The 15418-nt window shown below is 58.2% G+C and overlaps 1 protein-coding gene across 1 annotated transcript; it reads left to right on the top strand.

Annotated features, from left to right (window-relative positions):
* Positions 1–1201: 1201 nt before the first annotated feature.
* On the top strand, positions 1202–14663 carry WNT6 (Wnt family member 6). Its single transcript, XM_027677902.1, is given in 5 exon segments — positions 1202–1505; positions 1508–1859; positions 10291–10511; positions 13376–13677; positions 13968–14663. Coding segments are annotated over 5 exon segments (1641 nt in total). The 3' UTR covers positions 14430–14663.
* The last annotated feature ends 755 nt before the right edge of the window (positions 14664–15418 follow it).

Below are 15418 nucleotides of genomic sequence, written 5' to 3'. Positions count from 1 at the left end.
GGGACTGGACATGGTGAGGTAGCCCAGATGCAGTGCCCTGCTCAGGGAAAGTCCTGTGCCCCTGTTGTCCCCATGCTGTGGCCAGAGCAGCTCAGTCCTGGTCACAATACCAAGGGTGCAGACCAGGAGCTCAGTTGCTGTGAAGGATGGCAGAGAAGGAGCAGGTGTGAAATCTCTAGAGGTGGTGGGACTCTCTTATCTCCTGTGCCCAGGAGAAAGAGGAGAATTGTGCCAAGCTGCAGATAAAACCTGATTCATTCATCACCAAATGGTGCTAGTGGGGAGTGAACATGCCCAGGTGAAGGGATGAAACTGCTGGTGGTTGAAGCAAAGGGAGCAGTGATGGGCAACCCAGAGGCTAGAGATGGGCAGGAGATGGGAGGCCAGGAAGGGGGACAGAGCTCAAATTGCTGCTGGAGGGAGTGGTGAGCTCACCAGCAGAGAGAGCGCCCTGCTTTGCCCATCACTGGTGGCAGATACCCCCTGATGTCTGGGGGTAACCAATGGGTGCTCAGTGGTGGTGGGTGCAGAAGTCAATTGGACTCTCCAGGGTGGCTGTCCCAGCCCTAGGATCTATGGCCTGGATGCTACATGGCTGGAAGCTGCATCCCCAAACTCTGCTGGGAGTCACGAACTGTACCAGAAGAATCAGAAATCCAGAGGACTAGGAGACCGTTCCTGAGGCTCCTCCGGGGGAAGAGAACTGGGGTAGCAGCCAATGGGTACTGGTTCCTTCTGTCCCCAGCTGCCTAGCCCTGGTGTGGCCCTCTGCTATCTTTCAGGCACCTCAGTTTCCTCCTGCCCCAGACAACTCCTGCTACTCCTCCTGCTGATCCAGTGCTGGGGGCTGTCTCCCTCCTGTGTCCTGGCTGCACCTGAGATGAAATCACCATGAACAAGCTATCCCTCCCTGCACTCCTCCTGGTCTCTTTTCTCCTGGGGCTGACTCCCATCATTCTCCTCCTGCATGTACCCCTGCCCCAGGCATGTCTCTCCAGAGATATTAGAGCCAAGTGTTGGGAGATGCTTGTGAGGGGTCACTCCTCCAGCATCCCCAGGCAGGACAGATTGGTCTGAGGACAGGGTCCAGGCAAACCCAGTGTGGGGACAGGGGCCAGGCAGGGCTTAGCTGGCAGGCAACACAGGGATGCCAGGTTTGGGCAAGGCCGTGCCAAGGGTGTCAGGGTCGGGCAGGAATGTGATGGGCAGGTGTTGGGGACACCTCGAGGCCAGGTCGAGTTTGGCAGGGCTGCGGCAGGACCACGAGCGGAGCCGGGCAGTGCTGTGCCAGGCAGGTCCCGCGAAAAGGACTGCACGTCCAAGCGCGGCGGTGGGACGCGGGGCTGGACAGGCTGAGGCCACCGTCCCACTGCCGGAGGGTGCCCGTCCCCGTGGCCGTGCCCACATCGTGGCCGTGGCTGTGCGCCGGGAGCCGAGCCTGGCACCCGGGAGTCCCCCCGCCCGGCCCGCCCTGTCCGTCCCCCCGGGCTCCGGTTTCCCTGTCGGAGCAGATGCTTTCGCAGCCCCGTCCCTCCTCCTCCTCCTTCTCCGGAGCAGCCTCCGCGCCGCGCTCCAGCCGCCCGGAGTTGCCTGCCCAGCCCAGCCCAGCCCAACCCAGCCCGGCTCGGCCCGGCCCCGCCGGCCGCGTTGCCCGCCCGGCCCGGCCCGGCGGAGTGAGGCACCGGGCACCCACCCGCCGGGGCCCCGACCAGACCCTAGGGGCAGCCCGGCTCTCCGCGGGTGGCGCGGAGCGGGTTCGACGCTTCTCTCAGCCCTGGCAGGATGCTGCCTTCTTCCCGGACCCAGCTGGGGCTCTTCTTCATCCTCCTCTGCCCCGCCAATATCATCGGGCTCTGGTGGTGAGTAGGACATCCCGGGGGGGGATGCAGGAGGGCACGCAGGGTCCCTCGATCGCCGGGGGTGGTCCTCCCACCCCAGCTTGGGGATAACAGAGTCCCCTACACCCAGGGCACAACTTGGGTAGGGACTGCTGCTTGCTGACCAGGAGTATCCAGATCAAGGCACCCACATGCTGTCAGGGTTTGGGCACACAAGTGTGTTGGGGACAGCAGGCTGGAGCTGCCCCAGGGGTATGGGGCACACAGGTCCTGTGGGGAGAGCTGCAGTCTGCCTCCCTGCACCTCAAGCCTTCAGCCTAGGAGGGTTGTATGCCTGAGGGGTGGGGAAGGTGGGGTAGGGGCCTCCAGACCCTTCCAATAAGTCAACTTTAATTAAAAGCCCGAGGGTCCCTACCGTGTCCCCCCTGAACAGTGGCCTGGACACAGCAGGGACAAAACCCCTATTTGTAATGGTGCCTTCATCAAAGGCAGAGACGGTGCCTTGCAGGATACCAGAGGGGGTGGGGGATTCATTACAGGCACAGAGCTGGGACCCAGCCTTGGAAAGCCCAGGTATCTGTCGAAACATGAACTATTTAAATCTATTAAGAATTTCACCCAGCCTGTCTTTATCCGGTTTTAAGTGCTTAGATTCCAGCTCCCCGGCGTGCCGTCCGGGCTATCATTCATTATCTGAGGCTATTCGTCTCCACATTGTCACACTCTTTTGACCCCTAAAATAAAGCTCTCCATAAGCCTTTCCCCTCTTGGTCCACTGCCTGCCCATCAGTGATTTATTCTACATCTCCATTCCCTTTGCTAGCCCTGGCTCCAGGGATGCAGGGCAAAAGCAGGGGCCTCGGTGAGTATAAATGGTGCTGTTATGGTCAGTTGTACACCAGCTAAGTTTGTCCGAAGAGCAAAAACTTGGTTTATTGCCAGACAAGGGTTTAACATGGGTCTGAGAGGGGCTTGCCTTGGTTTTTTTTGCTAGAGGAGGGGAGAATGAGGCAGGGCAAGACCTGGTCGGGGCAGGGTGTGTGTGGAGGATCTCCATGCTCCCTGCCACCCACCTCAGGGTAGATATGCAGGACTCATTCCCTCCTGCTGCCTGAGATCTGCTGTATTTCTCTGGCTAATTCTCAGACTCATACACAGCTGTCCCTTTAGGTCTCCATGCTTTCTCTGCCCCATCCTCATCAATACCCACCCAGTGAGCCCTCACCTTCAAGCTCATGCCCTGTGCTCCAGCTTTGAGGACTCCTACCCATGGCTGGAGCAGGTAGAGGTGAAGCAGAAGTTAATTCTGCCTTCAATTCAGGGGCAGGCAGACGGCACCGGCAAGGGCAGAGTGCTGGGGTACTGCTGCCCCCTGCCCTAGCAGCTCAGAGCCACGTCTCACTGTGGAGCCTGGGTCCTGCTGATGCTGTGACCATGCCATGTATGCGCTGGCAGAACTGACTTGGGGAGATTAGCAGGATTTGGCAGAGGAGGGCAAGGGGTCAAACTTGTTTTTTCTTCTTTTAAAAAATAAGAAGGGAAGGAACCTTTAATTTAAGAATAATAAGAATAATGCCTGCAACATGGTTGAATGCACTGAGCAGTGGAATGGCTGCAGAGGGATCACCATCTTGCACTCTACTTCACTCTGGAGCCAGCAAGCCCAGAGGAGGTGGAGGTGGTGTGTGGATGAGGCCACCAGCACCACCAAATGGACATGCTGGGCTTCCCTGGACAGGGCACAGGAGCAGCTGGCTGATACATGAGCTGCTTCCCACAGAGCTTGGGTTTTGGCCCCTGGCTGAGATCATCCCTTATTTCCAGGGAGCTCTTCCCATGCTGGGGAGAGAAGTCCGGGTGCTGCCTGACCCCTTGAGCCAGCTCATGAGGCATCTTCCCATATGCCTGCTCCTGGTCCTGTCTCCCGGGTCTGGGTAGCACTGATGTTTGTGGGGTTTGCTGTTGGAGGAGAAGGGTTCAGGTATACAGCCATATGTTGTGCCAGAGTTCCTGGAAGCCTCAAGACTGGTGGCATTGATAGAGATGTTCCTTGCTGTCACTGTCACTGATGCATAGGAACTTCACTGGCACACCTTTATGTGTGCCTCACTGGGCACCTATGAGTGCTTAGCCAAGGGGGCATGTTCCCCTGGGAAAGAAAGGAATGTCTTTACTGCCCCCTCTATCCCACCCCTTAGTGCATTAGCTGTGTGGTGGGGGGAATGCAGGGGTTGCCTGTTTGAGGCAATTTTTTCCCCCACTGGTGGCAAACTAATTTTTGAGAGAGGCATGATGGGGTGTAGCTGGGTTGGGTCCCAGGAGACAGTCCCCAGACAAGGCATGCAACTGGGCCTGGTGTCCTGGTTTTAGCTAAGGTAAAGTTAATTAAAAGCATGACACCTGGCCACTCATGGGTGGTAACTGCACCTGTTGGGATCCTGGCAGATGGCTGCACCTATGGAAAAAGGTTCAAGTGTGACGTACGAGCACTGACATCATGCTAGTGATACTGTAGCCTGAGAAAGAGCATCCTCGGTGTGTTAGGATGCCCCCACAGTGCTCATGAAGATACAGTCACCCTTGTCCTACACACCCTGTGCCCCTGTGTCTAAGAAGAAGCAAAGGGGTACAGGCAGACACAGACCTTTCCATGGCATGGCACTATGGTCAGTGCCAATGGAAGTTGTGCCACTCAGGTGCTGCTGGTACCTTGGTTAGTGCCAGGATGCAGGGAATAGGCTCCCCTTGCTTCCACCAGCCCAGTAAATTCTCTTTCTTCCTCCTCCCCTCTTCTTTAGGTGTTTCTTACCCAGCTCCTTGTGCAACAGTGATTTCTCCCTGAGCAGGACAAGTAGGGACTGCCTGGGGCTCCTGGGCTGGCCCAGAGGGTGAAGGATACAGGACTTGCAAATGTAGTGTCTGAGGAGCCCCGGGCAGGTTCAGGGCATGATTTCAGCCAAGCCGGTTTGTGGTTGGGCTGTGCTTGCAGGAACAGAGGCACTGTGGGGATGGGGGCAAGCAAAGCCAGGCTTCCTGAGTGCCCATTGGCTCTCCATAGGCATGGCTGAGAGCAGCTGGGAGATGGAAGAGAAAGCAAGGGAGAAAACCATCCCAGCTAAGATGTGCTCCATTCCAGCTGTGGGTCCTATGGGGCCTGGAGGGATGGACACCTGCCCTCCATCCCCTTCCCATCCATGCACAAGGGCACTGCACCTCCAGGTTTCCATGGGGCTTCTTCAGAGGCACTCATGGAGGATCTACTCCCTAGCATCTGTGGCTGTATCCTTGTTTGAGAGAGTCCCAGTCCTGCATCCCCTGATCCACATAGCTCTGGGTGGTTTCATGCACCAGTGGCCTCCCCTTCTCTTCCACTGCCCTGACCAGCACCCAGACTGCTGAGAGCCTGTAAGAGCAGGCTGCTGGGCTGTAGGGCCCTGCCTGCATGACTTTGGGTGAGCAATGTGAGTCACTCCCTGGACTTGCTGACCTACAGCTGCCACCCCACAGCGCCCAGCAGACTGGGCTGCCCAGCCATCCCGGGCATGCCCTCACCCCTGGAGCAGCACCATACAGGAAGCAACAAATGTCCCAGTGTGGTGGCTCCTGACCAGTGCCATCTCCCTGTGCCCCTACTCAAGCAGCTGCTGACCCTCTGGGTTTTTCAAGAGGAAAATATTTCCCTTGCACTTTTTGAGATGGCTACTGGCTCCAGCATTAGGCTACTTGTGTTCTCCCCCAAAGGCAGCTGAGCTTTCACCCATACCATCCCTTGTCCCTGCTCCTGGTCACATCCACTCTCACATGGTGACACCCAGGCTCCCCAGCCCTGCCCTACACATACCCCAAACTGGAGGGCTTGTCTGGGCTTTACATCAGAGGCTTAATCCCTTCAAATACCCCTCATGTGGGAGGGTGCTGGGCAGAGCTGAGCACACCCCGATATTTGCTCAGAATTTGCAGGGTCCTGCTGCCACATGTGGCACCTGTATTTGGGCATAAGCTAGCCCAGCCCTCATGCCACCCCAGCTCCAGCCTCTGCCAGAACCCGGAGGAAGAACACACTGACCACGGGTGGGTGGATCTCTTACCTTTTTATCCCAGCCCTTCTAGGGTTTGGACACAGTTTTAGGACCCCCGTCTCTGCAGGTACCTGCTCCCTCCGTCCTCCCTGGTACCTGCACCACAAGTTTGGGCAGCTACTGTTCGCAAGCACCTGGCCTCAACATGACCCTGCAACCAGCAGGTCCATGGGTTGATGCCATGCCATGCCAAGCCAAAGCCTCTTTTCTTTAGGCAGCTGCCCATCTATTTGCATGACATTCTTGCCAAGGAGGTGTAAAGAGGAAGGTGGGGCACAGGGTCCCCCTGCTCTCCCCAACCTGCGGCATTTCCTGCTCCCTCAGTGCCCCCATCCTGCTCAGCAGCCAAACCCTGGCTGTGCCCCCCCAGGGCACTGACTTGTTGCTTACTCACCACACCCTCGTGGGCCTCCTGCTCTGTTTTCCACACCCGGCTGCCCCGGTTAGTGGCAGCACCCACGCATCGCCCCAGGTGAGGGGTCGAGCGCCCGCTACACTTCAGCATGAGCTGAAGCACAAGCTGGACAGGTGAAAATTCATCTGTGTGTCCCCCTCACCCTGTTTGCACACCTTGGAAAGACACAGGTTCCCTTTGGGTTTGACTTCCTTTTAGGGCTGTCACTGAATGTGTCATCATTGTGTGGGACATGGGGTGACCTGTTCCCCCAAGGGATGGAGATCAGTTCTCCAGGGCTGGCATCCTGCAGTTCTTACCTCTCCAAGTGGATGCACCTGTGGGCTCAGAGCGATGAGCTGGGTACCCTAGCATTGTGCACTCCCTTCCTGATGACACCCAGGGACTGGGATAGAGACCTGGATGTGAGGCAAGACATGCCCTTACCACCCCACAGCAGAGTCCCCTTGTCACATGGGAGCACCCAGGCAGCAATACTTAATGGGTTCAGACCTAGCAGGTCCAACATGGAGCTGGCATGGCACAACCACTGCTCTCCTTTGGGATTTCAAGGCCATCAGGACCAAAGGAAGCATTTTTCATCCAAGACGTGGGTGCCACTTTTGAAGGCTGACCATTCTCTGAATGATTCTGCCAGCCTCACTCCATTGGCTTCCTGCAAACCAGGACCTCACTGGCTCCCCTTGATCCCATCTGCTGACAGGGGCTGGGAGAAGCCTTGCTCCACACCATTCCCATGCCCAAGGGGAAGATGATGACTTGAGCCAGGCTCCTTCATCTATGATTTTATCTGGGAATGAGACTGGGGCATACTGGATGCTCTGTGACTGTGAGCTGAGCTGGAAAAAGCTGGTGATTATGGCTCTTAGGAACCCCCAGCTCTATTGCACAGGGACAGCATCTGGAGCAGAGGGGTTGCATCAGAAGTCCCAGTGACTCCTGTTTGGTGTGTGTCACTGGGACAGGGCTCAGGCTGTGGCTGTCGACAGCCTAAGGGGTGACAGCAGCAGTCTGGTGGTAGATTGCAGCTCCTTTTCTGTGCCTCAGTCTCCCCTTTCACCAATGGGGGTTGTTTCGCTTACACAGGGGAGCTGGGAATCGGGTCGGGAAGTGGGGCTCATCATCCCATCTTCTTTTGGGGCAAGATAGCAGCCACCCAGCAGCAGTTCTGGCAGCCAACAGGACGCCGGGGGCAGGCAGGACGGATGCTGCCAAGCCACTGAGCCTGGCTAGGGGCTCTCAGGCAGGAGGTGGTGGGGGGGGGGACGAAGTGCCTCAGGTAAGTTGTGGGGAGCCGGGCTGGCGACCCTGTTCCTTCACCAGGGCAGGGGGAGGAGGGCCCAGCGGCAGAGGTGGGGCACCTTAATTGTAGATGCGGGAGGCCTTGGAGCAGGACAAGCTCAGGCAGATCTGGGCCCTGCGCTGGAGCCCTTGCCAAAGTGGTAGCAGTTTGGCAGCATTTTTCTTGCCCTTGTCTTCCCCCATGCTCCCCCCCCTCTCCGAACCCTCCAAAGCAAAACAGCTCTTGGGCTCCCAGCAGCCTCCCTGTGCCAGAAAGTGGAGCCCAGCGGAAATTAATATTGTGTTGGACTTAGGCAGCCCACCCCACGCCTCGTCGGCACGGACAGTGAGCTCCCACACTCTCCAGCCAGCTTTGCTGCTGCCTGGACCATGGGTGGGGACCCCCGTTGTGCTGGGGAGCCTCCCCCCAGCCCTACAGGGCTGAGCTCTTCTTCCCGGCTTGATCCAGCGGGCCGGGGTGAGCCGCAGTTCAGTATTTGATCTGATGGCCCTGGGGTGTGAGCGCATCATTTTTATATGAGTACAAAGAGTCATCTCTTAATGAAAGTCCCATCCCAGCTCCCCTTCTTCCCCACCCCACTGGAGGAAGCAGCTAAACCTCTGCCGTCCTGTTGTAGATGTTGGGATCCCACGATCCCCAAGGACAGCGAATTTGGAGCCCAGTGTTGAGGCTTGGATTGCTGTGTGGTCATCATGGGGTTGGACTGGACGGATTTTCTGGTTACTTTCCATGTGGGCCTCAGTTTCCCCATCTATGGGGGAGCTGTGCCAGGCAAGCCACAGCTCTGAAATGCTTCCCCAGCTGCCCCATCCTTTTGGAGAGGTGCAGCAAAGGGAAGCTGAGCTGCCAGGAGCAAAGGGTAATGGGTTCTTCCCAGAAGGAGTGTGGGCTTGCCTCAGTCTCCCTGCTGGAGATCCCCTTTCCAGGCTGTGCATCTCTGTTGAGTTGTTTAACCCTTTAAACTTCCAGCCAAAGCATAAGGGCTCCTTTTCCAGGCTGTGCGAGAGAGCATGTCCTCCCTAAGCCCAGCTGGGGTCTGATGGGCACAAGATGCAGGCAGCTGGGGAGCCTGGCTTGGGGCAGTGAAATCCTGGCAGGACCTTGAGCTTCAAACCTTGGAGGGAGCTTGCACTGGGGACAGGATGGCAAGCAAAGTCCTGCAGCTTGGTATCCCAAACACAGCCCCCCAGCTGGGCGAGAGTGAAAAGGAAACCCAGAACACAGTTTACACAGAGATTCAGCTTGTGATTTTTGAGCCCCTGGGGCTTGGCCAGATTATAAAGCTCTGGGTTTGGAAGTTGCAGTGCAGGCGATGCTCCCCAGCAAGTGAGGCCGACGGCAGCACGGGCCGCCCATGCGCTGCTCCCTAGGGGACTCCAGGGAATGCGGCCTCACTGTCCTCAGGCACCCCTAGGTGTTGGGGTATGCTGAGTCCAACCCAGAGGTTCTGTGGGCATCCACAGACAGGAAAATCATGTTGTTGAGCAGGGTGAACTCTGAGCCCACAAGAGCGCTGCTGGAGGTGAGGGAGGGCTGAGTGGGGCCGTGTTTAGGGTGTGCTAAATTTGTGTGGCCCATGGCCACACTGCCTCCTTGCCATGGGATGGGAGGCATGGGCGGGAGGCCGTCAGTGTGGCACGCCTGCCCTCTAACCACTGTGGCTCCTGTGTTGCCCAAGGCAGAGCTGGAGCATCTCCCGCCTCAGCATGTGGCAAAGTGCCGGCAGGCTGCAGGGTTCCACGAGCTGTGCTGTGGAGGGCACTCCAGGCAAAATGTGTGGGGAAAGCACTGAAGTTTCTGTAGCCAGCGGCACACCGGGGAGCACGGTGTCATGCTCAGACTTTGCCTCCCAGCCCAGAGAGCCAGGCATCTCGCTCCAGCTGTGCTGGCAAGGAGGAGCCACCTCTGACTTGGGCCCAGCCAAGACTTGCCCTCCCGCGTTGGCATTGGCAGAGCTCACGATGCCACCTGCATCCCTCCCTCGCACTCCTGCACCCGCCTGCAGCTCCATTCCCTGGAGCTAGTGCCTGGATTCAGGGAGGTGAGCACAGGAACCTGGCTAGCAGCCAAGGTGCTTTATCACAGGCAAGGTCACACATCTTGTCTCCCACAGGGTAAAGCAGAGAGCCCCCCTGGAGAGGGGGAGATGCTCCAAGAGCACTTAATGGGCTCCTTATTGTGTCCACAGCTCTGGGAGATGCAGCTGCACCAGGCACCAGTCATACTGAGATGCCAAGGCTGAATTGGGTCAGTGCCAGACCCAAAGAGCAGGTGCTGAGTAGCACAGTATCTCTGCCGTCTCCCGTCAGGGACACTGCCATTACCCCCAGGGATGTCCCCAATGGTATGGAGTGGTATGTTCCAGCATCAGCCCATAACCAGTTCCATGGCTGGGGATCCTCCCCATTCCCCTACTGGCTGGGTAAGGCAAGGTGTCCCCTGGGTGATGGCACACAGGTGCCACCCATACCTTTTGTCCTGTCCTCCCTGCATACCTCTCTCTGTCCCTTTGTCACCTGAGCTCAGCACTGAGCTGTCACTGCCCTGCAGCCCTGCTCTGTCCCTGGGAGCAGGTCTGGTCATGTCCCATCCACACCTTGATCCCTCCTGAGCTTGGGTGCTGGTTTTGCTCTGCTCGTCTGTCCCCTCCTGCAGGGCAGTGGGGAGCCCCCTGGTCATGGACCCCAACAGCATCTGCCGCAAGACAAAGCGGCTGGCGGGCAAGCAGGCGGAGCTGTGCCAGCTGGAGCCAGAGATTGTACAGGAGGTGGCCAAGGGCACCAAGCTGGGCGTCCGGGAGTGCCAGTACCAATTCCGCTTCCGCCGCTGGAACTGCACCAGCCACAGCAAGTACTTCGGCAAGATCTTACAGCAGGGTAAGGCCAGTGCTTACTCAGCCTCCCATTTTTCCGAAAAGCCTCCATCCGGTCACACACACCCCCAGGACTCCTGGAGCAGTCTTGGCGTGTGTGCGTGTGTGTGTGTGTGTGTGTGTGTGTGCATGTAGGGGGTTGTTCAGCGTTCCCTGGTGCAGTCACAATGAGGTTTTACTGCCGGGACATGTCTCCCTGTGTTGTAATGAAGCAATTACCGATGCTCCCAGACAGCATGGGGCTTCATGAAGCCCAAGAATGCACCCTTGTCTGGCAGTGATTTACTGCTCCCCCAGGACCCCAGGGTGTGCTGGGGGAAGGGACCTAGGTGGAAGGCAGTGCGCAGCCACTGGGAGCTGCCCCTCACCCTGTGGGTACCCTTCACTTCCCTCTTCCTGGTCTTGCAGGAAGCAGAGGAGAGGTGTGCTTGTCCCCTGTCCCTATGCCTGTGGGTGGGTACCCTGATGTCACCCCAAGGAACAGGGCCAGGGGCAAGAAGGGATTTGCAGGTCCCAGCCGGACAGATACAGTGGTCCAAGCCTGGCCCTGCTGCATCAAAGTCAGAGAAGGAGCAGAGCAAGAGGACACCTGTCAGTGTGTAAGGGAGGGGAAAGCCCTGCCATGCTCCCCAGGAAGAGAGGCTGGGGGTGGATGGTGATTCAAGCAAGGGGGGGAACACAAGTTTGAAGCACCTCAGGCTGGTAGGATCACTTAGTGGGAGGTGAATTTAGTCCTGCCCCTGTTCCCATGTTGGTCCCTGTGCCATAGTAGATGAAGACGTTGGAGCCAGCCCCAGTCTCCTTGGCCATGAACAGGTCACATCTCCTGTTCATACATGGTCAGGCCCAGGTAAAGTGGGTATGTCCTTGGGCCATGAAGAGGGGTCAGGGTGGCCTCCCTGGGGGCATTGGAAAGGGTGGGGTGCCCTGGGCACCCAGTGGCTGCAGGTACCAATGGGGGTCTCTCTGAGGGAGACACTGGCCTGTGGAGGGGGGACAGGCTCATTTTGCAGGTGTGGGTTGCCCCCAACAGAGGAAGGTGTATTCAGTTACGTGGCAGAGAGCCACAGCACATGGGGGACACTCTTGCCTCTGGGGTCACCTCTTTTCACCCCAACCTGGCAGCAAGGCAGGTGGCATCTGTGACTGGCAGGCAGGGATCCAGACTGCAAGTAGGATGGTACCAGAATGCGATGGCCAGACTGAAAGATACTGATTGATGTGCTGCTGGTAACCCAGGAGCAGCTTGAGTTGGGGGAGACACAGGCACGTCAGGCATGGGGATGCTGAGGGAGCCACCATGTTGGTCCAGCCTCATTGCTGGGGTGGTAGAGATAAGCAATATCCTGAAGATAGTGGTAAGTTTGGGAGTACTTGGCACTCTGAGGACATAGGGCACCCCAGGGAGAGGTGTGGTGGTCCTCAAGGCCACAAGATGGGTGTCAGAAGCCCTGCACTGAGAGATGCCTGTAGGCACCAGCCTCCCTGTAATCCTATAGGGACTGCATAAAGCATCCTAGCATTTTTGGGGTTCCCAGCTCCATCAGATGAGTACCTCCCATCCAGGATGAGTACCTTTTCTATCCAAGGTACTGCAATGGGATCCTGTTCCCAGTTGTGGTCTCCCTGGAAGAGACAAAGCTGTCCCCTCTTCCCTCCCTGCCTCCTGTGGCAGGTATGGCATGCCAGGGCAGGCTGGCATGGGGGGAGCCACGTGTCTGGAGGAACTGTCAGAGGAGTGGCATCCCTCTGGCCCTGGCTGGCAGGGTGGCATGGGGAACTCTGCCAGCTGTGGGCTGCCTGACGAGGGCTCTGCCAGGCCCAGGCAGGAGCAGACGGGTGGTCAGGTGGCTTGGGGGGCAGGAGGGCTTGGGGAGGGGGTGGCATCCCTTGGGTGGCATTGTCAAAAAGGCACTGGTGTGCCCAGCTCCTGCTAACACCAGTGGGACTCGCTGCATGTGTTTTTGGAGAAGCCACTCATGGAACTGGTGCCCTGGAATCCCTCTTCCCACAGCCTCCCCAAGTCAGAATGCTGGAGATGGGGGGACGGGTCACCGCCCAAAGCTCATCTTCCCCTCCTTCCCCAGGAACCCCCTGCATGTCATCACCCTGGGCAGTCTTGCCCTGGCATTTGGGTGGGCAGGGGTTCGGCTGGCATGGAATAGGGGGAGCACAGGAGCCCCCTTAGCAGGGCGCCACACTCCCACTGCCAGAATCCCCCGCTGGCTGCGGCTGCGAGCGGCAGGTCTGGGCAGGGGAAAGATGCTTGGAATTTGTGTCCCGGAGCAGAGAGAGACAGGAGCAAATACTAATAATAAATAATCCTGCAGGGTGGAGGCTGCACTGGTGGAGAGAGGGGGGGCAGGTGGCGCCCCATGGCAAAGCAGGTATGGGGGCAGAGCAGGCAGCACGGCATCCTCCATATCCCTCTCAGCATTACTGTCCAGGTGCCAGTTTGCATCTGGGGATAGGATTTTTCCTGCTTGGAGGGATATTGCAGGGTGATGTGAGGAAGCTGTGAGTACCACCTGGGACCGCCCCCTACTCTCCAAGTTTCCCTCTTTCCTATGGGGCAGCACCCATCCTTGCAAGGGGAGGTTGTCTCTCCACAGCTGGGGTGGAGGAACACTGGCATGGCCTGGCCATCCCCCACATTCTTAATATCTGCTTGCAAGAGGCAGTTCCTGCCCCAGGCATCCTGTACCTAGGTGGGTGCATCACCCAGGGAACAACGTTGAGCACAGATGAAGGGCGAGAAGTGGGAGGTCTTAGCCCCCATGGGATGTTAGCCCGGGGGGGGCGGTGCTTTGTTTACAGAGCCTTTGCCGGAGCTGACTCCACATTCTGGCCCTGTCTGTTCTCCTGCAGATATCCGTGAAACAGCCTTCGTGTATGCCATCACGGCGGCCGGGGTGAGCCACGCCATCACACAGGCCTGCAGCATGGGAGAGCTGCTGCAGTGCGGCTGCGAGCTGACACGGAGCCGGACTCCTCCCTCCCCCACGGCGGGTCCGGGCACGGAGGGCACGGCCTGGGAGTGGGGGGGCTGTGGGGACGATGTGCAGTTCGGCTACGAGAAATCCCAGCAGTTTATGGATGCTAAGAACAAGAAAGGCAAAAATGACATCCGAGCTCTTATCGACCTGCACAACAACGAAGCTGGGCGCTTGGTAAGGCCCCTGTGCTCCCTGTCCTCTGCAGGTATCAACCCCTGTGCCCTGCCTAACAGCCCTGCACCCTTAATTTCCCCAAGCCATATACCTGCACCAGCTTTGGCTGAAATATGGACTCAATATTTTTCAGGAACTCTTTGCAGGTGCTTTGGAAACCCCCTGTGCCCCTCTCCACACCCAGACCCCTTCCCCAGGGCCAGGGCAGCACCAAGAGGCAGGGTTTTGGCTGGGGATGCTGGGCAGGGAGGCAGGGGAGCAAGGGCTGAACATCACTGTCTCTTCCCCAGGCGGTGCGCAGCTACATGAGGACAGAGTGCAAATGCCACGGGCTGTCGGGCTCCTGCACCCTGCGGACCTGCTGGCGGAAGATGCCCCATTTCCGCGAGGTGGGGGACCGCCTGCTGGAGCGCTTCAATGGGGCTTTCAAGGTGATGGGAGGGAACGATGGGAAAACCCTCATCCCTGTGGGTGACAACATCAAGCCCCCTGACAAGCAGGACCTCATCTACTCTGCTGACTCGCCTGATTTCTGCTCAGCTAACCGTAAGACAGGCTCACTGGGCACCCGGGGCCGTGTCTGCAACAGCACAGCCATGGACACGAGTGGGTGCGACCTACTGTGCTGCGGGCGAGGGCACCGGGATGAGACAGTGGTGTTGGAGGAAAACTGCCTATGCCGCTTCCACTGGTGCTGCGTGGTGCAGTGCCGCAAGTGCTCCGTCCGTCAGGAGCTCAGCCTCTGCGTCTGACAGCCTGGGGTCAGCCAAGGACAATTTGGGGGGCACACCTCCAGGCTCACGCAGCCCCTCTGGGACAGAGACACGTGGAGCCAGTGGCAGGGACAGTGTGGGTGAGCCCAGCTCTGTGCTCTGGGGAGTCCTGGCTTCCCCAGAGGACATTGTGGGGCTGCCTGGCATCCCCACAGCCCCCGTGGTGGGGGCTGTGGGCACAGAGCTTCCACTAATAAAGCTATTTAAAACTGGTGTGCCACAGCGCTTCCTGGGGAGGGCTGGGAAGCGCTGACCACCGTACTGGAATGGGACTGGCCAGAGAGCTGTCCTGCCCCAGCTGCGAGTCCCAGTCAGCCACACTCCCTCAAGCCTCTGGTTTGTGCTGGCCTTGCTGGGACCTGTGTCAAAGCCTGCCTCATTTTTTATCTGCTCCCTGATTTTCTCTGTGGTTGTCAAGCCTGGAGATGTGCATGGATGAGGGTGAGTTACTCTGCACCTTCCAGGCTACATGAGGGCTCTGCTCCCATCACCCATGGTTGTTATTGCTTGGGGGTGCCAGTTTGTGCCCCACCACCACCTGACCAGATGTTTGCAGTGGCCTGCAGTCCATGGTCCCTCCACTCATGCCTCATGCCAGAGGTACAGCTTCCTGCCCTGACACTATGGTGATGGGCTCTGAGTTTTTTGAAGGGTTCCTGTATTCTTTTCACTCCAACCACCGCCAATGCAGTCCCCACTCCAGGGCCTGGCACAGAGAAGCCCTGGACAAGGCTGACACCATTGGCTTGGTGGCATGCAAGGCATTCACTTGGCATGCTGTGGGCCACGTGCAGCCTCACCTGGATGGCAGGGTGCCAAGCATGTATGTCTCAGTAACCTGATCAGCCTGTGCCCCTCATGGACAAACACAGGGTGAGGAGCAGCCTGCCTGGCTGCCCAGCAGGGCAGGCTGCCAAGCCTCTGCTCCAGGGGCTCCAGGGATCTCCAAGAGGGTCCCTCCCATGCTT

This window comes from Neopelma chrysocephalum, unplaced genomic scaffold (genome assembly GCF_003984885.1).
Source record: "Neopelma chrysocephalum unplaced genomic scaffold, ASM398488v2 Primary Assembly neopelma1_44, whole genome shotgun sequence".
NCBI classification, from domain to species: domain Eukaryota; kingdom Metazoa; phylum Chordata; class Aves; order Passeriformes; family Pipridae; genus Neopelma; species Neopelma chrysocephalum.
This window is presented reverse-complemented; position numbering and strand designations above follow the sequence as displayed.